A 24,749-nucleotide genomic window follows, 5' to 3' on the forward strand; every position below is an offset into this window, starting at 1 on the left:
ATGTAGAGGCCGGGTCACCCTTAACTTGATAGGGCATTGCATAAATAAGTTTCAGATACACACACACACAAACACGCACACACACACACACACACACATACACACACACACACACACACACACACACACATACACACACGCACACACACACACACACACAGTACCCCTCCGCTTCATAATTAAACTACAGTGACAAGTTGAAACAAGTTTAGTTTTTCAGACCTTAGCAGTCACAAGACGGCTTAATTGATTTTCCATGAAGTAGAGCTGCAGCCATGCTGCTTTTTAAGACCTGAGAGTCGCCATCCATATCGATTTGAATTGCAACACCTATTAAAAATAGTGGCTGGTTTGCATTGCGGTGATAATTCTTCTTCCTCCCACTGCAATTATTAGTTAGCTTTAGTCCCTTCAATCACGGGGGCTAGAGGCGTCTTTTGTCAGTTTTGCTGCTGTGGCTGTTGTGGTGGTGGTGGTTGTAGTGGTGGGTGATAGTAGTTGTGGTGGTGGTGGTTGTAGTGGTGGGTGATAGTAGTTGTAGTAGTGGTGGTGGTGGTTGTAGTGGTGGTGGTGGTGGTTGTAGTGGTGGGTAATAGTAGTTGTAGCAGTAGTGGTGGTGATGGTGGTTGTAGTGGTGGGTGATAGTAGTTGTAGTAGGTGTGGTGGTGGTTGTAGTGGTGAGTGATAGTAATTGTAGCAGTAGTAGTGGTGGTGGTGGTTGTAGTGGTGAGTGATAGTAATTGTAGCAGTAGTAGTGGTGGTGGTGGTTGTAGTGGTGGTGGTGGTGGTTGTAGTGGTGGGTGATAGTAGTTGTAGCAGTAGTGGTGGTGGTGGTGGTTGTAGTGGTGGGTGATAGTAGTTGTAGTAGTGGTGGTGGTGGTTGTAGTGGTGAGTGATAGTAATTGTAGCAGTAGTAGTGGTGGTGGTGGTTGTAGTGGTTGGTGGTTGTAGTGGTGGTGGTGGTGGTTGTAGTGGTGGTGGTGGTGGTGGTTGTAGTGGTGGTGGTGGTTGTAGTGGTGGTGGTGGTGGTTGTAGTGGTGGTGGTGGTTGTAGTGGTGGTGGTTGTAGTGGTGGTGGGGTGGTGGGTTGGTGGGCCTGGGATGCCTGTGAGGGGGCGGTGTTGATGGTTTGTTTTGCATCTGACCTTTGCAACAGTGCTGAGACTGCAGCCTAGGGACCCAGCTCAGGGTTTAGGTGCTGAAGCTCTGTGTGTGTGTGTGTGTGTGTGTGTGTGTGTGTGTGTGTGTGTGTGTGTGTGTGTGTGTGCGTGTGCGTATGTGTGTGCGTGTGAATGTGTGTGCGTGTGTGTCCGAGAGTAAGCAACTGCTTCGCTGGTAAATACCACCGTAATCCACAGCTATCCATGGCTACCACTTTCACCAGGACCACCGTGACTCTCTGCAGACACTCGCTCACTCAGCTCCTGGAAAATCACACATATCAATGCACTCTTATACTATATCTATCTCACACACACACACACACACACACACACACACACACACACACACACACACACACACACACACACACACACACACACACACACACACACACACCCCTCCTATAGGCATTCTGCCATCTTGGCTGGTCACCTCTGAAGTCCTAACCTTCTCATCACATCTTAAGAGACCCCAAAGCAGACAGACATCCGCCCTGACTGGTGTTCTAATAGTCCGATAGGTAGGAAGATAGAAATGTAGGCAGTGAAAGTGATGCCATGACTCTGGCCTCATCTCCATGCGTGAGTCCCATGCAGTCTCCCGGTAACCACAGAGTCCTGGAAGAGCACGCGCTAATATTTCACCTTTGACCCCTTCCACAGGGCAGGAGCAACTCGCTGGTCCCCTTCGGCTTCGGGGATCACATGGTCAGTACACGTTGACTGGCCACTCCACTGCCCCCATCCTCCTCTCAATGTCAGGCGTCCAGTCACTCTCATTCTTTCCACCTCTCTCTCTGTTTTTCTTTCTCTCTTTCTCTGTCTCTCTCTCTCTCTATCTGTCTGTCTGTCTCTCGTCCTCTGACTGACCCGTCTCACTGCATGCTGCACCGAGTGGCCTCTGTTGGCCCATATGGGCACTCTTGACATCAGACACCGGGCCTGGCCCAGATAACTTTGTCATGGGGCACTAAGGAATGGCCGTGTCGTTCCGCTCGGTGCCTGGCCATGGGCATGCAGTTGTTGATTTTTTTTTGTCTTTCTTTGAGTGGACGAGTGCATTTGAAATTGCATGTGTGAGAGTAGCCTACTGTATGTCTGTTTGTGCCTGTGTACATGTGTGTGTCTGTGTCCTGTGTGCATGCATAGAACGTAGTTTATTTGTTGAGTTGTGAGTTCATGAGTTCACACACACACACACACACACCCATTTGTACCCTGCCAGGCAGCTCTGGCACGGCTGCTAATGCCATGTCTGCTGTTTCTGCCCCTCCCCATGGGGCAGCTGGGCTGTAAACTGCCCCAGCTGGCCCTTCGCTCCGCAAGCACCGCGGGGCATCTGTGTGGCGCTGCGCTGACCCCTATCGGAGCGCTCGCGGCGGCGGGCAAGGGGTGGCATTCCCGTGGCATCACTCGCACCTCGCACCGCACTGCCCCGACCCGCCCTGCGAACAGGTTCAAACTCAACTGGCATGTGGGGCATGAGTCCCGCGCGCTGGGCGAGAAATCTGCCAAACGGGCGCACAGCTTTGCGCCAGCTGTGGGGGCATGAGAAGAGTGTGTGTCCTGAACTCTCACTGACACACTGAGCCATTGGAAGCATCAAAGGGAATCCACACTATATGCCATATTGGGGCAGCACCAGTTTATATACTGCACATAGGATATTACGAATGTAGTTTGTATGAAGATATGAAGTCATTATTATATAAAAAATATTTCTAGCAATTGAAGACCTAAATAAGTGAATTACTTATAAAATACATTCAATGCAAGAAGTTTAAACTGTAAAGAACCTAATCCATTATATTCATACACTATAGTCAAACACTAGCATAGCAATGTTTGTAGCAACACCGAAGTCATGTTGTCCATTCAGCCAGGGAGTCTGGTTCCCATAGAGTCAAGTTCCCCAGGAGGTCAAGTGCTGACATTATATATGGCCCCCGTGTACAGTAAGTCAAAGACAAGAATGGGTTGAGCGGTCATCTAAACTCCATTAGTCTACCTGTAAAGTACCTCAGATAAGCGGCTCGGTGTGACAGGCTAGTGTGTGTGTGTGTGTGGGTTCGTAAACCCCTCACTACATTATATGCAGTAGTGGTCAATTGGCAATAAATAAAAACGATAGACAGCATATGGTCACATTTAATCAGATATGGTGATTTGTGTGCAGACCAGGCCAGTAGTATGTTAGCTATGCACGCTCTTCCTCCCAAATGCACTTACAACACAGGCTCTGGCTCCAATGTGGTTGCTATGGTCAACCAAGCTTTCAGCCCATTCCTTCAAACTGTAAGTGTGTGACACCATGATGCCATGCTGCTGTCCGCGTATTTTTTTTACGTTCGCCGGTCCAGTCCTGCTCATGTTCCCCAGTGTCCCTCATCCGCGTTGCTCACACGTGGGGCGGTAAGCTCCAGGGCCCTTTGAACTGTCGCGCTGTCACACTGGACCCAGAGGAGGTGGAATGCTTTGAAGAGACCCCAGGATAGATCCGAGAGCCATCATTTTTAAAATGCCACCCAAAGGGACCCGCGGAGCGATCGCAGTGCTTTGGTCCAAAGAAGTTATGTGTGCTGTGTTAAGAGCTGCTGAAGTGTGTGTGTGTGTGTGTGGGGGGTGTCTGTGTCTGGTGTGTGTGACACAGTAGCAGCAGCTGATATCAGGGTGCACCCATTTCACTCAGTGTTTCATCTGGTTGTGTGTGTGTGTGTGTGTGTGTGTGTGTGTGTGTGTGTGTGTGTGTGTGTGTGTGTGTGTGTGTGTGTATGTGGGCCTGTCTGCCTGCCTGTGTGTGTGTGTGTGCTTGTCTGCATGTGTGTGAGAGAGAGAGAGAGTGTGTGTGTGTGTCTCTGTGCCTGCCTATCTGTGTGTCTGTGCGTGTTTGTGTGTGTGTGTGTGTCCGTGTGTGTGTGTGTGTCCGTGTGTCTGTGCGTGTTTGTGTGTGTGTGTGTGTCCGTGTGTCTGTGCGTGCTGCACTCTGTCCTGCTCCTGTGTGGTGTGACCTCTTGGCATCAGAACTGTGTCACTGGGTTCACCGCTGGCGGAGAGGAAGGCTAGTCAGAGGTGGCAGCAGCACCAGGGCTGAGAAATCTGGACTGGATCTGCGTCCACCTGACAAACTGGTGTATAGGTGGATTTGATGTCTCTGTATGTGTGTGTGTATGTGGGGTGTCTATGTGTGTTTGTGTGTATTTGTCTGTGTGTATGTGGGGGTGTCTGTGTGTGTGCATGTATTTGTCTGTGTGTATGTGGGGGTGTCTGTGTGTGTGTGTGCGCACGTGTGTGTGTCTTTGTGTGTCCATGTGTTTGTGTGTTGTTGTTGCTTGTGCACATTTGCATGTGTTAATGCCTGGAAAACATGATGGTGGACATGTGGAGGAGAAACGTGTGTGTGTGCGTGTGTCTGTGTGTGAATGAGTTAGAAAACATCTCATAATATCTAGTGTGTGTGTGTATGTGCGTGCATGTATAAGTGAGAAAGCATACCCTAATATCTTATCTTTAATGTGTGTATGTGTGTGGCGTGTGTATTCGTGTGTGTGTGTGTGTGTGTGTGTGTATGTATGTATGTGTGTGTGTATGTGAGTAGGGTATGGATCTGAGGAACCCCTTCAGTATGATGGACAACATGATGATGGGCATGCGAAGTCGGATGGACGAGATGCACAGGAACTTTGTAAGTCAGGAGACAAACAAAATATCTCAGATCCACCCTTTGGAGTCCAACTGCCTCCTTTTATTTTTATTTGAGGTGTTTCATATTGCAAAATGTACCCGGGTAATGGATCCAGAGAAAGTGATCATTCCAGTACATGTAACTGTTTGTCATGATTGATATTCCAGAAAGTTATAGGTTATTTGTGAAAGTTTTGTTGTGAAATTATGTATTTGTCTCTCTGTGTTTGTGTGCGTGCGTGTGTGTGTGGTGTGTTGTGTGTGTGTGTGTACATGTTTTAGGAGAACCTGTCGACAGACTCCAACACCCACTCGTTCAGCTCCTCCTCCATCTCCACCTACTCTAAAGTGGGCAACGAGCCGCCCAAGGTGTTCCAGGCCCACAGCCAGACACGGCGAGCACCCGGAGGGGTAAGAGGGGGGGGGGGTGCTCTTATTATGGGGAGGAGGGTCTTTGGGGACAGGAGGGGTAGGTTCTTCAATTGGTTTGTGTATGCCAATATAGTTTATGTCTATGATACAAGAAGGGTGTGTCTTTACCCATGATTCCCTGTCCTGCGGTGTGTGTGTGTGCCAGTGTGGTTTTTACCCATGATTCCCTGTCCTGCGGAGTGTGTGTGCCAGTGTGTTTTTTACCCATGATTCCTTGTCCTGCGGAGTGTGTGTGCCAGTGTGTTTTTTACCCATGATTCCCTGTCCTGCGGAGTGTGTGTGCCAGTGTGGTTTTTTACCCATGATTCCCTGTCCTGCGGTGTGTAGGTCAGTGAGACGCGGCGCAGCCTGAAGGACTCGGACAGCGGCGTGGAGAAGTTGTCTATCGGCCACCACATCCAGGACCGCGGCCACGTCATCGAGAAGAAGCGCAACCACAAGACCGGCGAGCGCGAGTTCAACCAGGATTTCCAGAACATGGACGAGTGTGCGTGTATCTGTGGGGAAAGGCTTTCTATGGCCACATGATATAAAAACTATATGTTCTTTACATTAAAATGCATGTTACTCATATATCGTAAACGTGCTGATTACCAACCATTTTGTTAGAAAATTCTTAAAAAAACAATGTTTTTTAATACTTCAATATAACTAAATGAACCTTACATTTTTCAGTAGCCATAGGTGTGTAGCTTTTACTGCCTGAAATATCCCATTTTGTCTACCACGCTGGTAATACCCTCCATTTGCAAACTGCTAAAAACGCCTCACTGAAGAAGAAGAACAGGACAGTGAACCTTTTTTTTTCGGTAAGCTTTATTTTTGGCAGTTTGCAAACGGAGTGCATTACCACCATCTGCTGGACTGAGGTGTAATGGCAAGTGTACCCTTTATCCTCGTTCTGGCCGCCGGGTGAATAAGGCGAATTGACAGGAGATGTGGTCTTTATGTAATGAGCATTAGTGAGGTCAAGGGTGAAGCTTAAACACTTGTCGAAAGCCACTGTATACCGGTAATAACAATAATACACTAATTGGGTTGTTTCTCTAAACATCAGTACAATTTTGTCATGCTCTGATGAAGGCTATGATACCAAAATGCGTAGACATTGTTTTTTTGGGTTTTTTTTTAAATAGTGTAAAAAAAGTAAAATGTGAGATGAGAGAATCCCTAAAGAGCACCAGAGGAACACTCAATCTAACACCCTTGCAGCACTTCTTGCAAATTGTCTGTGGCTAAACATCAGTACTAATACTGTAATGTAATTTGAAGTGCCTATCTAAAAAAAACTGTACTTTTGGTATGTCAGTGGACTGTGGCCTGTTGATGGATGCCTGATGTGCTGTTTTTAAACTGGTGGCCTGACTAAGTGTTCTGACATTGACAGCGAAAATAAGGGCTGTCCTTGTGGCTAGCGAGTAAATGTGGTGGCGTGTAAATCAACTATTAGTCAGCACCACTGACTGTACTGAGGTCAACATGGGGATGCCCAAGGCTGTCCTGACCTCTGACTTTTCCCCTTTGACCTCTGACCCCACAGCTGAGGCGGAGGAGTTTGATGAGGAGTGGCAGAAGGAGGTGTCGAAGTTCCAGCCCGTGGCGCCCCTGGCCAGCATCGAGGCGTCCAAACCCAGAGCCCGCACCGTTCACCGAGCTGCCATCGCCGCCCCCGACAACGCCAGGTGGCCAATCACAATCCCCGCAACACTAACACAGGTCACATGACCAGGAGTAATCACGTGACCATAGATAAATACGGAGAGGCAGAGAAAGCATCCCCTTATCAGCGATTGTGTTGCATAGCAACTAGAGCTGTTCTTCACATACACATACCAGACTAAAGGAAGCTTTCAGAATTATGTGTGGTGTTGTTGATAAATGTCAGTGAATATTGAAAGTATAATAAATGAAAAAAATAAAATAATAAGAATTCAACTTTAAGTTAGTTTAGTTTGTTTGAGTGTTTGTTTGTTTTGTGTGTGTGTGTGTCTGCAGGAAAAGCCCTAAAGTGGAGGGGACGAAGACCCACATCCACGAGATCAAAGTGCAGCGGCCTGGTGTGCAGGAGCCCTGAGCGCCAATAAAACACTCGTGTGATCGGTAGCAGCAATCCTCTGGTGCTTCTGTGTCTCGTGTGTCTGACTCCCCCAAGCCTGCTCCTCTGGTGTCCACACACTCACACACACACACACACACACACACACACACGTCTCACACACACACACACACACACACGTCTCACACACACACACACACACACGTCTCACACACACACACACACACACACACATGCACACACACACACATCTTACACACACACACGCACACACACAGACTCACACACACACACGTGTGGTGCCAGCCATTCTGTGGCCTGTGTGTAGATGCCCTTGTTACTCTCTTAATCTCCACTCCAAGACTTTTAATTTGACGATTGAAGATTCAGTTCTCAGTTGATTGTCCATTTTAACAACACAAAGAAGTGGCCCAAACGAGTCTGACTGGACCTCTGAGAGTTTCCATTTGTATTTGTGTGAACAATGTAGCTCTAATAGTGAAGTGAAAAACCACTGTAGGCGAACTACCAGCAAAGAAATCTCACTTTGTTGATCCGAGACCATATTCGTCCAGTCGAGCACTCACTTTTGTGATTTTTACAGAACTGGATTGGAGCGTTGCGTTTTTTCAACAAAAAAGGAAGATGCTTATTTATATACATTATTTGTTTGTTCAAAGATGCACTTAGAAATTATTATTATTCTGAATGTATACAGTTTATGATTGTGAAGAGTCTATTCTGCGGAGTGTGATTCTTGCTGTAATGTTTATAAAAAAATGTCCCACAGAAATACCCTTTTTATATTATAATAACGTCTGTGTTGCTCATTATCATCAGGAAATGTGATGGCTATGACATTTTATGTGCTGGCTATGGTATTTTATGTTGCTGGCTATGGCAATTTATGTTGATGGTTATGCCATTTTATGTTGCTGTATGTTGTATGCGAGTTAAAGCTAATACCCCCATAACTGCTGCCGCTGGTGCAGACCTGCCCCAAACTGGTGCGCATCCCTGCCGGTTCAGTGCCATGTCAGGGCCAGATCTGGGCCACAGCCAGCTGCTCTCTGGGTGCAGGTTCTCTGTGGGCGGACGTCAGCCATGGCCCTGATGTACACACACAGTCGTCCTCGTCCATCTCCTCGCGCTAATTTGTGTTACTCTTTTTTTTCTTCAAGAATGTGAAATGTAATACATGTCACTGAATAAATAACACTGTTTGCTGAAGTGTGTGTGTGTGTTTTGGGATGGGACTGATGTGTGAGGTTGAGTCAAGAGTCTGAACTCTGAACTGTCACCAGCACAACCCAAGATGGATGTAATGTGAGACGGTGCAGAGAGAACGGAACAGTCTGAAACTGTATAAACACATGCAGAGGTCAAAGGTCGCAAGTGGCCATCAGCTGTGCTGCACACTCCCAGCATGCACTAGTGATCAAATATGGGGTGTAGAACATGTTTTAAGATTATGAGAATGTCACAGAGACATTCTTTATTGTTGAAATGACATTCTAGTCTGAAGCCTTTTTGTTAAGCTTTCACTGCTTCATCTGTAGTCTTAGAGAAGCCTCCTCTGCTGTTGGCATTTGAGAGGAAATATTCATGCCCTAGTTTGTTAACATGCTAGTTTTGACCAAATCTCCTCTCTACTTTAAAGCGTAACTCTTGACAAAATGCAACCTAAGGTCTTTTTGTGAATGTACCCGAGTCAAACTTTTGTTTAAAAGCATAACTAGGATGGAAGCACCACTTTTAAGATTGAGAGTATTGTCGTTTTGGGGTCAAATGGCCTTTTAAATGGGAGTGCTAGGGGCACTACTATGATTGCATCAAAATCGCTTTTTATCACGATTTTTAAAACACTAAGAAGAAGAGAAGAAGAAACTAAGAAACTTCATTCACCGTCTTCATTTGGTGCAAGGTTATATATTGACAGATGCACTAGGGCTGGCCCTTCCGGCATTTTTGTATTCAAAGAACAGATGTGGAGGGCCCCCGTGGGTGTGTTCGCCTTGGGCCCCCAAATTGCTAAATCCGCCCCTGTTCAAGACTCAGCAAGAGGCACTGTTAACCGAGGCAGAGACTTGCACAGGAGACACAGCACTCAAAAAATTCTCCATAGAAATGCATGGGCCTAGTTTGTAACGCCAATATGGCAGTTGTCTACACATATCACACCCCTTCCACGGCAAAATGTCGACATGAGCGACATTGACATCGACATGAACGACATGAACGACATTGAGCCAATCGTGCTGTGTTGTGAATACATTGAGCCAATCATGTGCTGTATTGTAAATACATTGAGCCAATCATGTGGTGTGTTGTGAAGACATTGTGCCAATCATGTGTTGTGATCTTGCCGCTGGCGCAAGATTGGTGTCGTGAAGCCTAGCGCATGCGCATTTCTGCCGAATAAGATGCCCGATAAGTGCCCAAAAAGCATTGCAATATGGCCGCCGAGTGGAGGGACTTGCCTAAAAGGACTTTGACAGAGGTACTTACTCCAACTTATAAAGGTTAACGACCAAACACAGTTGAGAAACATGAACACAAAACACAGTCACTCCAGTCATCAGTTCCAGGTGAGTCTTCCGGTCAGGAAGGACCAAATTGGGGCATCTCCAGGTTACTTCCTCTTGATTCCCCTGGAAGGGCTCTCTCGCCATCTGCTGGTCGGAAAGCCGTGCGACAATAGAAACATCATAGAGAACTGTTATTTGAAAAGATTTATGTCAAATTGATTTGGTTTTAGAGGATTAAAGGAGGATGAAAATGAACAACTAAGAAATTTGCTATGACAAATAATATTGTGGTGAATTCATTAGCTTGCATGAACATTTGCATGCACATTACACAGAAGGAATTGAAGAGTTCAGATGCAAAACCCTCTAAATCCATCTGACCACTTTTCTTTTAAATGAGCATTTTTTATCAGGGTCCTATAGGTTCTTGCCTACAAATCGTTATTTCAGAGTAAAAGTAAAAGAGTGGTATTGAAGAGTTTTGAAGTTAATTTTTTTTTTTTTAATGTATACTATGTGTGGAGAGCAGTGACGGACTGGGATTAAAAAACGGCCCTGGCATTTTCACCAACCAGCGGCCCACACGGGGACGCGCATGCACGCGCGTGCATGTGCTCGCAACACACAGATATAACTTCACATGCACGGACATAACACGTTTGTAGCCCCATTGGTGATGAACTCTAACTTTAATATGCATAAAGACTGAACCAAGAACATGGATATATCAATGCACAACTCCAAAAAAATGAATGCAATATGAAATATGAAAATGAAAAAAGAATAGCCTAGAATACATGGATTTCTATGTAACGTCACGAAAACATGCGTGCGCAAGAGGCAGAAAGCACCATAGAACAGCATAGAGCAGGGCCCACTTCCCCGATAACGACGGAGACACGCTCTTAAGAGGGTTTTCTACGATTCATCTTACGATCGTTCGTTTGGTTTTTCCGACTGTTTCCCGAACATGCTCGTAGCGTGAACGCGCCTGCACTGCTCTTAAGGGGAGCTGTCCACGTGAATAGTTCTGAAATATCCTCTGATTTGACGGTGATGATGTCAGGTGACTGCACGTCACACCTATAGGCCTACCATTTAAACTTCGGATCTACACATTAATTCACATCAATACGAAAATAGAAACACTTTGCTTGTAATTGCTTATTCATATATTGCAAATCATACTGTTTAACTGGGAGAAATTGTCTAAGTCAAAAAGTCTAGAGGGAAGTTTACCACAAACGAAAAGCAAACTTGCCATTCATCTTACCGGATTTCACAAATGCAAAGCCAGTGTACCTGATGTGCTGTTGGTATATATGCAACGGTGCCGCTGTTTGAAAAGAATATCAGAAGGCACTAGCCTACCAGACGGAGCGGCACCTTCAAGGTGGCACAACATTGAAGCGCTAGCAAAGGGCTATGCACAGAGTAGGCTAGCTAGGCTAGATCCTATTGCGTTCTGGGGAAGTGTTAATTTCGTAAGATAAAATTTCTCTTCCATTTTCGTCTACAAAATGAGAAGACAGAATATCTAGCTGTTACCTTTTCAAAATATTCCGAATGAGTTCATGGTTCATACACAGCAGCTTTCCTGTAGGCTAGTCTACGTGCTGTTGCTGCAACCCTGTGGCTGCAGCAGGAAACTACATGGAACAAGAACACCGGAGATTTCTGCCAGAGTTATGCCACAATGCTACATACCCAGAAGTTGAAGCTTCTCTCATACATATACAAATTAACATCCCCCAGAATGTCCATACGAAAATTTTCAGCAAGTAATGTCAACTATTTAACTAGTTACACTGATGATGCAAAGTTTGCCAGCAAGTAAGCTAATATGAAAAGTTCGCTAGCAAGTTAGCTAAGATTGAGAGTTTGTGTTGCGTTTGGGCGCATATCGCCATCTAGCGTGGCGGAGTAAAACATTCATACTTGGGTCCAAGACAGTGTTTCTCAAACTTTTTCAGATAAAGGACCACTTATCTAATCAATAAAAAAGAAACGCACGGACCACCTAGCTAAAAAAAAAAAATAGACCTAGCAGTATATTAGCCTACACAATACTCACTGAACCACCTTGCTTATTGTCTTTGCACTTTGTTTAATTGTGTCAGAGGATTCATATGATTTAAACTGGCATATCTGACATAGACAGTGTTGTAGAACAGTTTGAATTTGTTGGTTCAACATTGCAAACAACTCATCTATATTATATTTTACCATGTCTGCTCGTGGACCACTTGGGATATCTTGCGGACCACCAGTGGTCCCCGGACCACACTTTGTGAAACACTGGTCTATGAAGATCATGACAGTGGTCCAGTCAAATCTTTTACTGTCTGGCCAAATCCCAGCCGAGCTATAACTGTAGCTCGACTTACCTATGCATGTACTGACTGACAAAAAAATCAGAATGAGTAATTATAACAGTCGAGTAGCCCTGTGGACACACAATATTGTTAGAAAAATGAGATGTGTGAAACACTATTTGACTGAAATGGTAATCAGAAATAATTTGTTATAAAAAAAGAAATGTTTTGACTAAAACGGACTAAGACTAAGATAGCTTTAGTTTTCTTTTGACTAAAACTAGACTAAAATGACGAGACTTTTAGTTGACTAAAACTTGACTAACAAAAATGATATTTGAATGACTAAATATGACAAAGATTAAAAAGGACATTTCGTCACAAGACTAAGACTAAGACTAAATTAAAAATAGGTGACAAAATTAACACTATTCTGGGGTTCTTTCCATATTTGTTTAAGCACCCGCGGACTGACTGGTGAATAGGCTATAAATCGATATTGTTTTAAAAAATGTTTTAAAAAATCGGACTACCAGAATAATTTGGCAGGCCAAAGAATATTGCTGGCAGGCCAGCTTTGGCCCGTGGGCACCTGTTGTCGATCCGTGCACTAGAATATTCCCTATAATAGTAGGCTATTTGTGGATCTGGGTGGCTCCTCTGCCGCAAAGATTGTCTCAAAAACACGTGTGCTGATCGTGCTGATCCACAAATGCGAAAACGAAAACTGCATGTGCTGGTGATCCACAAATGCAAAATTAGATTTCACAAAGGCAATTTTCAGTTTTACAAATGCCATTTCATTTACAAATACACATGTACAATTGTGAAAACCAATTTACAAATTACAAATATGATTTTTTTATTTGTGGATATCAAAACACGAATGCAAGTCAATAAATATTTGTGGAGGATGTCCCCATCTACTGTATTGTGATTTCTGTGTGCTGGTGAATTAAATTAGGCGTATTTACGTGTGGATTTGTGCGACTTTCATGCAAAGAACGTCTCAAAAACACATAACTTTGGAAAGCGAAGAATGCGTGTGCTGGTGATAAACAAATACAGAATTACATTTCACAAATGAAATTTTCGGTTTTACAAATGGCATTTTATTTACAAACTCACATCCATATTTGTTAAAATCGATATACGAGTTACAAATATGATTTTTTTTTATTTGTAGATATCAAGACACACATGCAAATCAAGAAATATTTGTGGATCCCCCTCTGAGCATATGCAAATATTATTGAGACAAATTTAGCTCCATACTGACCAGGTTTCTCTTGGTCAGTGGCGTAATGCGTTTAAGGTAGCGTACAATAGCGATTTTTAGACAACGCGTCAGATCCCTCCTCAGGTCGTTAGTTGCCACAACCCTCGGCACGTTGCTCAAAAAAAGAGACGTGTAAAATAAGAATTTAAACGTTGCGCCAAAATATCCCGTTTTCCGCCACGTGTCATGGCAAAAATAGGGCCCACTGGGTGTAGAACATGATTTTAGAATTATGAGAACGGTCTTTTAACGAGCTTTTGTCAGATACCACCGGAATGATTTATTGTTGAAATTAAATGCTGCTAGTAGACCTCTATATCTAAAACGTTGTAATTTTCAGGAAGGCCTTGAATATTTAAGAAAAACAAATGGCCTGTCTGCAGTCCAGCTGTCACATTTGGTTGATGGTCATTTTGATACCATAGATGAATGAAGAACAGGAATGGAGGCAGAAACAGTTTTATTTACAATGATACACATCACGGGACAGACAGCATGACTTCACATAAAGATGGGTTTTCATAAGCTGTAAGCCATAATCATCAAAATTATACTGAAAGGAGGAGAAATATATCCGCACGACATGGAGACACGTCGTCGGCTTTCCTCACTTGAAAGGAGAGAGCAGGCCCAAAGTGCCGGCCAGTTCTCCTGTTGATCGCGTGTGTGAACAATGGACAAATAGGGTGAAGAGTTATGGTAATGTTATTATTACAAACTTGTTTAATCTGACTCCATTTAATTAATAACTTATATCTCGAATCAATAACCAAGTAACTAGTTTATCAGCTATGACAGAGCATGGCATGGCATACTAGGAGTTAGAGATATACGAATAGTGGTTAAATGGAAAATTATAATAAAAAATATAAAAAAATTGAAAATTAAAATAAAAGGTAAGTGTAATCAATATCACTTCAACTGAATGTAAAAGTAAATTCACATAGTCTACTGTAACAAAGTAACAAAGGAAAGCTTAACAAAAAACACAAACTTAAACTTAACAAACCAACAAGTTAGAATAACAGATACACCAGATGAAACAGTTTACCAAATAATATGATTACAAACCAATAATTGAGGGAGAAAGAGAGGGACAGAGCTGGAGACAAAGATAGAGAGAAAGAAAAGCTGAGAGTTCAGCCTAAGATTCCCCCATCAGCCATTGTAGAAGAGAAATAAGAGCAAAGAGCCTGAGTTGAGGAGTATCTCCACTTTTATCATTCACTTGCGCAACCCCCGAATCACCAGGGCCTCTGTTATCTGAGAGAGGTAGGTGTGGCCCAGATCAATCTCATATAGACAATAGTGTAGTTCTTAGTCTACAACTATGCACAAATACATTAAATTGTGATAAAACCATGATCAGACTGTATTAATTTAAGACCAACCATGAATGTATTATATTCACAACATACATTTTACAGAGACTTTAGAAGTGACCATCAAGTTATCACTGTATGGAGGAAGGAGAGACCACAGAAGTTGCTTGGCAGAGGGCTGTACCCACACAGATGTAAATTGACTGCAAAAGGCATTCTTTAGAAATGCAATGTATGGCCAAAAGTCTTGTCTTACAAATAAAACAAATAAAGGCTTGAAATATCTTTGCATGTAATGAGTCTATTATATTAGTTTCACCTGCTAAGTTGAATTGTATCTATCTACATCCATCCACCCATCCATTATCACTCCACATCATCAATACATCCATCCACTTACCCATTCACCCATCTCTCCAACTATCTACATCAGAGGTTCCCAAACTGTGAGGCGCGCCTCCCCTGGGGCGCCAAATAATTTGAGGGGAGGCGCGGAAGGTTGATTCAAAAAAGAAGGAGGGGGGGTGGGTGTCATTGTTTTCAGAGGGGAGGCCCACATTGATGGAGTTTGGGAACCCATGATCAACATCAATTCAGCCATCCATTTATCTACATCAAAATTGTGTGCTCTGGATCAAAACCCCATTTCAAATGCAAGACCAGCTTTGGAGCATGTCAAACAAGTAGCCAACATGATTAAATTACCATATTAGCTTATGTTTATCAGTGTCTGTACAGTTGGTGTTTACAAGGTTACAGTAAGTCTTGTTGCAGTTTAGTTAGTCATGTCACAGACATTAAGCCTCAAATAATGGTTCCATGTGAACCTGATTGAATTGTGTCTACTCTATTTGGTGAAGTCCAAGTTCATCAGAAAGGAAGGGGTCTTTTTTCTTTAGTAGGTTCAGCAGAATGCCACATGCTTTTTCTCCCTTTTGGCACACTACATCAATGAGCCGTGTCACCTGGTCCAGCAACACTGGGGTCTTCTCTAGGATGTCGCTTGCATCTGTTTCACTCACCACAGGGGGCTTGTGGGCTTGAAGAGCATCCAGCAGATCCTTGAGAAGCCCTTTTGTAGATCGCCTAATAAGTTCAGGACGAATCTTCTTGACTTGCTCTGTTTAGAAATCATGACATTCATTGGTATTTAATTATTATGGACGAAATATTTGAGTTCGATATCTTGAGATCATGAGATATGAATAAGCTGACAAGCATAAAAGATCATGTAATAATGCCTTAATTTTAAACAATATCCTCTGTCAAAAATGCAAGCTTTGTTCACTTTTATGTAAATTTCCAAAACACTTAGATCAAAGGAAACAGTGAACTGTGCCTCTGGCAGAATCCCAGACTCACCCTTTACCAACCCCACTCTCACTTGCTTAAATATATGAATTGGTTGTAGGGTTGGGTATCGTTTGGGTTTTATCCGATACCGGTGCTAAATCAATACTTTTAAAACGGTGCCGGTGCCGAAACCGGTACTTTGTTTTTAAAATGTTTTAAATTAAAATGGTCTAAAGCATGAATTGCTTTTTTTTTTATTGATAAGACAATTTTGAACATGAAATTGAACTGTTATGTTCAATTTACTATCAATATCTCATTGTTCCTACGAATAATACATTTAAATGTTAAAACAGCTTGCCATGCATGCACACACAATGGTGAGCTCTGCTTTCAAGTTTACCCAGTGTAGGCGGTTTGCCATAATGCATCTTAAAACCGCTTGCCATAAAACTGCCAGGTCATGGACAACGGCATTTGAAAGCAAGCTAATCTAACAGGGACTCTATTTTCCAGTTAATTCAGTGTGTTCCCAAATGCTTCAAGAAATGTATTGTCTTAACCCATAACACGCAGTAGTTTTGAACATGTTAGGCTACATGTCGGTGTTGAAGTGTTTAGATTCCTAGTGCTAGCCTAGTATTTTAACAGCAACTATGGCTATTCGCTAACACCAGTCAGCTGAGTTTAATTAGCGATAACGTACGGAGATGGTTTCGTAGCCTCTTTGACAGCTCAGTGACATCAGGTATGTAACCTACATATTTATGTTTTTGCCAGCTAACTTTTAACATGATCTTCATATTCATTGTGATGCTATATGGGCCTCATGCACATGAAAGATTAATATCATGCCATTATGCTGTTTAACACACCGTGAAATAAAGTTTTCACCTTACAACTTTCAGATAAATGTCAGTTAGCGCATTAGCAAGGATATTGTGTAATGTATAGGCTAGCCTACTGTTGACGTTGTTTCATAGCCTTTTGCTTGTGTGTAGTTAGGCCCACTGCTAGATTTTGACAGGAGCTCGCATGTCGCTTTAAAGTAAGCTACTTGGGCTCACGCAAGTCAAACACTGTCCACTCGCCTATGTGGTGCACCCCTCTGGTTTATACATCCAGTGTTTATCATATGTTAGCTAACTGTATCTGGATGTGTTGCTATCAGAGCAAGACGTTAGAGATGGCGCATGACATGCAGTGATGCCTCGTATACATTTTTTTTTTTTAAACGCTATTTAAGCACCGAAATGAGGCACCGAAATCCACGTTGTTATTCGATGCAGTTACTACCGTTTGTGTCGGCACCGGTGCCATATTAGAACCGTGTTTCGGTGCCCAACCCTAATTGGTTGTAACATTTTCTGGATTGAAATGACATAGCACCATATGACAACTGACTTTAGGTGCAAACAAACTCAAAGTAAAGCTGGTAGTAAAACTGATATTTTCTCAATTTGCTGTTTGGAATATTTCAATGACGACCTGTAGCTTTGTCTTTATATGTTGCTGCTGTTTTCTTTTACTAGTAGTCAGTCTCATCCCATGAAGTTTATCATGAAAGTAATCATAACTCATTTGTGTGTGGCAAGACTTCTAAACTCTGTGTAAACATTGTACTGATTTCACATGTGACTGCTACTCATTAAAAGCTCCTAAAAAGTTGAATTCTGGCATTTTTCAACCTGGGCCCTACTGTTAGGTGTATTTAGGTTATTTCATAAAAGACAAAAATTTTGTATTTACATTGAGTTAGCTAGTCTGCTAATACCGGTTGTATGATAACATAATGGATCTCGCCGAAAAAATGTAGACATCACGCCTAATGAATGTCCACTTCAGCATTGTCCACACACATTAGGCGAAGTGTGAACTGACCACCCCCAAGCTCAAATCTTAATTGATTAGGCCTCCAGAAGGATTGCCATCGAAAAAAGTTGAGCATGAGAACGATTCATTGTATCTTATTGAAATAAATGCTCATGTTGTATTGTGACCGTGACACAGCTTATTTTGTCAAATGACATTAAGATATAAATGTATCATAGCAATAGATAACTGAATGTTTTGCAGCAGGCCATGACTGTTTTACTACCAGGCAACCATGCCTGACTTTTTGTCTCAAGGCTTGCATTTGCTGCGTTTGTTGAATGTTAAATTGTGATATCACCCATTTACATTGTCGTATATTTTTTACCCATGTTAAGTTATACGTTGTAAGTTATAATTACAATCTTATGGTGTAAACCAGTTGGAGGAATCAAATGTGTAGCGCAATGGATTACATAACTGCATGCAGACTTAAAGTTATGCCGTTGAGGTTTGAACCCAATGTGAACCGTCAATGCTTTAGGTAACTTTGTTTTATTTTTCTGGTCACATAGCATGTTTCATATTGTGTGTGGATAATGTTTGTGTGTGGATAAAATGGACATGCATTAGACATTAACTGGTGCACGTTTTTTCCGAGATCCTCATTTCATGTTTTAAACACTTAGTTTGTGGAAATGACAACCTCTCCAGGGGTGAAGGTAGAGAAGAGCCTTGTTAAGAAGTAGACAGGGCCTTGTTGAATATTCACAGATTTTGTGCAAATTTCACGAGTCAATACGCTCACCAGACAATCTGTAACACCGGCAGTGTCTAAATGCCTACAATATGGGAGAAAACAGTATTAGCAGACCAGCTAGCTCAATACCTAATGGACATTTTGTTGTTTTTGACTCAATGAAAGCATCTAAAACACGTCTAATGATAGGGCTGTCTAAACACGTCTTGTAAAGCTGGCATAACTCAAAACTGTACCTTCGTTTGAGATGGCCACTGTCTCAGTAGGCACAGGATCGACAGGCCGGGCTGTTTGGGTTGGGAAGCAGAAGGTGTTGGCCAGGAATTTGGAGCTGACCAAAATGGAGTCATTGAAGAATGGTATGAGAGCGCTTTGGGACGCTGTCTCAGTGGTTGCGGCTTTAATTTGGGCTGTGTTATAGTCAGTCTCTCGAATTTTCACTGTCCACCTCTTTGCATCATCTTGTTCATATGTCAGTTTAATCTCATTCAATTCTGTAGGCTTCTCTATGTGCACTTCAGTGAAGATAGGGTCAATCAATATGTCACCTTCAAGATTTTCCTCGAGGGTAATCTCCTCTGGATCAACCGTGGAGACACATGCCGTTTTGAACTTGAACCAACCCCCCACTCGCAGCGAGCATGTGCGCATGGACTTCAGGATCTTCTTACTATTCCCATGCTCCCTCTCCTCCATTTTCACCTCCTCCACCACAGCAGGATTCAGAGGGAAGACATATATACGCAGTGTAAGGTCGAGTAATGACGGGTTGTAGCTGGCGTAGAGGAGGGGCTTACAATGGACTCTCCTCTTGTGGGGGTTCCCTGTGCTCCCCCCAGAAACTATACTAGTGCTGCTGCTGCTGCTGGTTTCTGATTCTGTCACAACTACTATGGGTGAGAAAGTAGGGTTCTGAATCTTAGCATGGAAGCGCATCAGCTCACAACTCTCCACAGACAACCCACTCTCAGACCAGTGCAGAATCCTCACTGAACACCTCACTTGAGAGCCATTAGAACCTCCCAAACAGAGAAAGTGAGGCAGGTGGACCTCCTCTATCTTCCCTGACAGAACCATGATGTCCATCAGAGGCCCAACGGGAGTGAACTTGGACAACTGAAAATATATCTTGAAACGACGCCATTCTCTGAAGGTATACTGCAGGGTGACGTCACCAGCAGACAGCCAGCGCAGACCGGACACTGAGCACTCACACCTCCCTGCAGAGGAGCTCAGGCTGTACACACGCACACTGGTCTCCATAGAGATGGAGGGCTCCACCAGATTCCATTCAAAAGGGTCTGGATCTGAGACGTCGGCACAAAACTGGCAGCTCCACCTGTATGGAACACACACACACACACACACACACACACACACAGAAATGCATGACATGCACAGAGACACGCAAAAGCAGACAGACACACAAACACACACACACACAAAAAACATCATAACAGCTCAACACAGAAATATGTGATCTACGCATTGGATACACACTAACAATAATGGAAATGTAATTAGGATATGTGGATCAGAGCTATTTGAATAAAATCAGTATTGCTACTTGAGAGTCAATGGGAGATTATGAATGTGCGTCTATCTGCACGTGTGTGTGTATGTGTGTCTGTGTACAGTGTCAAGAGGTGTGCGAGTGTGTGCATGTGTGACTGTCCATCCCTTTGCATCATCTTGTTCATATGTCAGTTTAATCTCATTCAATTCTGTAGGCTTCTCTATGTGCACTTCAGTGAAGATTGGGTCAATCAATGTGTCATCTTCAAGATTGTTTTGGAATAAATTTATCATATAGTCCCCACAATCAGATGGTCATAAGGCTGCAGTCTTTAGTTTTTCCTTTTCCGTCTCAAACTGCATGGAAATGGTGACTTTAGTTGTGAAAATTGGAAATATTTTCCTGGGGAGAATTCCAAGGAACAGGACTAAGGCTCGAATGATTCCAACTCTTAGCACTGCTCCTATGAGAGTGGCGGTAGGTGAGGGAATCAAAGTTTGTTTCAGTCGAGACGTTTTCAGGCTGTCAAATAAATAGATAGATACTTTATTGATACCCAAGGGGAAATTCAAGAAATGTGTCCATTATCAAAATTTGTTTCCAAATTACTGGTCTTGATGCATTGTTGTAATTGCAGCTGTAATCTGATTAAAATAAAGAGTTCATTTTATATTTGTAAAGCATATTTTTGGGGCTTTTTGCCTCTATTCAGATAGGGCTGGGACTAGGGTTGCCAACCGTCCCGAATTGGGCGGGACATCCCGTATTTTGGATGATATTGATTTGTCCCGTCAGGGACAGCGCCACTCCCGATTTTCAATCACATCTTTCTCGGCCTTAGCCTAGAAATCTAGACGCGCCCCTAATGTGGGTCTGGCTCGTCAGGCTACATCGGCCTTGTTAACTTGTCAATAGTAGGCTACTGTAAACGCACCTGGAACAAAGTGTCCAGTGCCGCCGCAACCACGCGCATCTCGCACTGTGCGCACGGCACCAAGGGACATAAGGGGCACCACAATTTAGCCAGAGAAGCTTTACTGCAAACTGCTTTTCACTCTTCTTAGAGAACGATTACAATGTCAAAATGCAGCAACAGCATCTTACATAAGGATGATACTTTTTGGGTCCTCTCGGTCTCTCTATTATGCAGCAGATCTAACTTGAAAGTTATGCTACTCGTTTTAATTGGGAACGAGAGTGAGAGAGGGTGGAAGTTTCCAGCTGGCTTGTGATCATTGGTAATTGATTTCACCTTTTTAATATAAGAAACTTTTAAAAGGAAATCATGAGAACAACAAAAACAACGCGAGGAGATTGCGGAATTATCCGGTTCACACTATGCTACTGACCATTTACAATGTGAGGGCACTATATATAACGATAACGATAACGATATATATCGCGATATAAAAATTATAATAGAACCATTTCAGAACTTGTTACATAGACCCTAAGGAAAGCCAAACTGCTAAATGTAGATTTAACATAGGGCCGAACGTTGGGAAGGCCCATTCATGTGAATGGAACTTTCTGCAGCACTCTGAAGAGCCGTGTAATAAATCTATATAAATCACCAGCAAAGTATATAATCACTGCTGTCAATGGCAACGGGTTGATTAACGTCTTTCATATCCCTCCGAAAGAATTCCGTTCGCTTATTGCAATGGAATTTCATTGAAAGGGAAAGTAAGCTAGTAAGACATTGCCACGCAACACCTGAACATGTCAAGTTCTATCTGTGTGGCAAACTATTTATTTTGTCAACGGAAGACACGAAACGGTAGCAAAATCATTTTTAAAGATTCATTGTGTTAGGTTTCTTTCCTCGTTTTGGCAAGTAGCCGTGTAATAAGCGGGATAATGTATTGGCCGCTGCGCATCGGGGTTCTGTTCTCACTGTCGGGACTTATTTTCTGATAATTACCGGCGGACAATACAATATCCCTTACAAAATGCTTGGTGTGTCTGATTAAAGTGTGTGGCGGGCCGTAGTTTGCCTACCTCTGCTCTACAATGTATGGTTTGCTGCTGCTCATCGGACGGCTTAAATCCGAATCATGTGCAAATAATGGATGTTGCACTGGTCTTTTTTACCAGCTCCTCCGTTTCGCTTTCAGCCGTTTACTGAAGAGGCGTTGCAGCCGGTTGCAGCTCGTGGCTCTAAATTTTGCGGGTAGATTGCATCATCAACATGCATATCGCGATAACGCAATAGAATTAAAATCTCTATCGTAGGCCAATTTTATATCGTTTATATCGCATTTCGTTTATATCGCCTATTATTATTAAGCTAGCAACCCTTCTTTTATGGCAATGAAGTACATTTTCTCTCCCAAGTTTAAACGTGACTAGGTGTGCCTCTGTGTGTGTGTGTGCTGTTGTTCACTAGAGAAGAGCTGTTCTGAAGACTGTGAGTGAGTGTGTGTTTGTGTGTACAAACTTACTTGGGTGTGTTCAAAGAGAGCAGCTGTGCTCCTGGATCCTGCTGGGCTTTGTCTCTGAGGTGCATCTCTGCAGCATCTGAGGAGTGGGAGCTACTAGTGGCTTGCTGCACTGGAACTTGAATGCGTCTCCTCTTCCTCCTATTTAGTGGTTTGCATAAAACTCACTTTCAAGAAATACATGTGTTAAATGAACTGATGTACAGTGGGTACCACTTGGAATTGTCCGGTTTCACGCGTGATTCTCACGGGACCTCACGCATGAATAACGCGTCTTTTATTTATATTTTCCCAGTGAAACTGCAATGACCCAAACAAGAAGTATTACGTTGTAAGTTGTACATTATAAGCTGTAATACGTTGTATGTTATAGGTTGTAATACATTTCAAGCAGCTGCGTAAATCACGGAAAGCGTGAATAAAGTGGCCACTTCTAAATGGGATCCACTGTAACTGTTAATCTAGTGGAGGCTGCTGCTGGACTATCCTTTATGAAGTTATGACCAATCACTCTAGAACACAAATGATTTTTCATGTAACAGTCACATCAGTTTCTCGACTCTGGTGGATATTACACTCCTCCAAACTCAGTTATGTTTCGTAGTTCCTGACCGCTAGGGCAGTCTCTTCGTAGTGGATATATCTCTGTTGTGCCAGCTCGTCACGCGTCAGTCTTCATCTTATCTCTTCTCGCCGTTTACCAGATGATTGTTGTTCTACGCAGCCCGATGACTTCGTTGGAGCTACGGAGCTTACTTCGTCCTCCACGGGCTGTTCAGACTACACTAGTAAGTTGGTTTGTACTGACGACCTACGTGTTATTTAACCTGGAGCTTGCTCAGTTAAACTACGTAACACTTGTTCGGCATAAGACAATGCAGCCTCACCTTAAGCCACACTCGGTGACTGGCTAACGTTACCACTAACATTACTGTCCACAAGCACAGCAGCTGAACGAGCTGTTCTGAAGACTGTGAGTGAGTGCGTGTTTGTGTGTGTACAAACTCACTTGGGTGTGTCCAAAGAGAGCAGCTGTGCTCCTGGATCCTGCTGGGCTTTGTCTCTGAGGTGCAGCTCTGCAGCATCTGAGGAGTGGGAGCTGCTAGTGGCTTGCTGCACTGGAACTTTAATGCGTCTCCTCTTCCTCCTATTTTGTGGTTTGCATAAAACTCACTTTCAAGAAATACATGTGTTAAATGAATTGATGTAACTGTTAATCTAGTGGAGGCTGCTGCTGGACTCTCCTTTATGAAGTTATGACCAATCACTCTAGAACACAAATGATTTTTCAAGTAACAGTCACATAAGTTTCTCCACTCTGGTGGATATTACACTCCTCCAAACTCAGTTATGTTTCGTAGTTCCTGACCACCAGGGCAGTCTCTTCGTAGTGGATATATATCGGTTGCGCCAGCCACAGACCGAGAGTTGTAAACCAAAAGAGTCACTTTGTGACACGGCGTGTGACGTCACCGGTATTATATCAGCTCGTCACGCGTCAGTCTTCCTTTTTTCTCTTCTCGTCGTTTATCAGACAATTGTTGTTCAACGCAGCCCGGTGACTTTGTCTGAGCTATGGAATTTACTTCGTCCTCCACGGGCTGTTCAGACTACACTCTCGGATAATAAGTTGGATTGTACTGACGACCTACGTGTTATTTAAGCTGGAACTTGCTCGGTTAAACTACGTAACACTTGTTTGGCATAAGTCAATGCAGCCGCACATTGAGCCACACTCGGTGACTGGCTAACGTTACCACTAACGGTACTGTCCACAAGCACGGCAGCTTTGCCTTGAGCCCAGCTCGGTTAGTTAGACACACATCCTGCCAAGGATAAGATCATTGAAATAGCACGCCACCTGCTCAAACAGCGGAACCCAGTGCCTTCTTTAACCCTTAGAACCCTAAGCTGTTTTTAGGGCATTTTCACTACCTTTATTCATAAGGATTTATTCTGGTCATTGTAAGTGCCACACACACATAATATATATTGGTTTTTTTAGCAGAGTCTAGGCTATCCAGACCTGCCTTTGAAGCTGGCTTTAGCTAGGTTGGCCCTGGACACACCGCCTGCTCAAACAGCTGAACCCAATGCCTTCTTTAAGAAAGCAACCACTGGCCCCAGCTGTGGCACAACTGGCTGGGGCACC

At 43.4% G+C, this 24,749-nt stretch overlaps 2 protein-coding genes across 6 annotated transcripts in view; one reads left to right on the forward strand and one right to left on the reverse strand.

The window, feature by feature from the left end:
* Positions 1 to 8,557, forward strand: part of mlf1 (myeloid leukemia factor 1) — a 16,471-nt gene extending 7,914 nt beyond the window's left edge. The window contains exons 2-7 of one of the 2 annotated variants that reach the window (XM_076281614.1): positions 1,826 to 1,870; positions 4,758 to 4,844; positions 5,126 to 5,254; positions 5,603 to 5,762; positions 6,816 to 6,957; positions 7,271 to 8,557. In XM_076281614.1, the coding sequence (XP_076137729.1) occupies positions 1,826 to 1,870; positions 4,758 to 4,844; positions 5,126 to 5,254; positions 5,603 to 5,762; positions 6,816 to 6,957; positions 7,271 to 7,349 (642 nt within the window). In that variant the 3' untranslated portion in view covers positions 7,350 to 8,557. The remainder of the gene's footprint in view (positions 1 to 1,825; positions 1,871 to 4,757; positions 4,845 to 5,125; positions 5,255 to 5,602; positions 5,763 to 6,815; positions 6,958 to 7,270) is intronic. The other variant, XM_076281615.1, reaches the window with a different exon arrangement.
* Positions 8,558 to 13,896: 5,339 nt separating this feature from the next.
* Positions 13,897 to 24,749, reverse strand: part of LOC143122000 (uncharacterized) — a 34,547-nt gene continuing 23,694 nt past the window's right edge. For 2 of the 4 annotated variants that reach the window (XM_076282764.1, XM_076282762.1), the window contains 4 exons: positions 23,607 to 23,744; positions 22,601 to 22,738; positions 18,877 to 19,979; positions 13,897 to 15,895 (listed from right to left, as the gene is read on the reverse strand). In XM_076282764.1, coding sequence (XP_076138879.1) covers positions 15,618 to 15,895; positions 18,877 to 19,979; positions 22,601 to 22,738; positions 23,607 to 23,744 — 1,657 coding nt within the window. In that variant the 3' untranslated portion in view covers positions 13,897 to 15,617. The remainder of the gene's footprint in view (positions 15,896 to 18,876; positions 19,980 to 22,600; positions 22,739 to 23,606; positions 23,745 to 24,749) is intronic. The other 2 variants (XM_076282765.1, XM_076282763.1) reach the window with 2 other exon arrangements.

Source organism: Alosa pseudoharengus, unplaced genomic scaffold, assembly GCF_046254945.1.
Source record: "Alosa pseudoharengus isolate Yale_2024_CS ecotype anadromous, Long Island Sound unplaced genomic scaffold, YU_APseudo_1.1 YU_APseudo_1.1_scf_13, whole genome shotgun sequence".
Lineage (NCBI taxonomy): Eukaryota > Metazoa > Chordata > Actinopteri > Clupeiformes > Clupeidae > Alosa > Alosa pseudoharengus.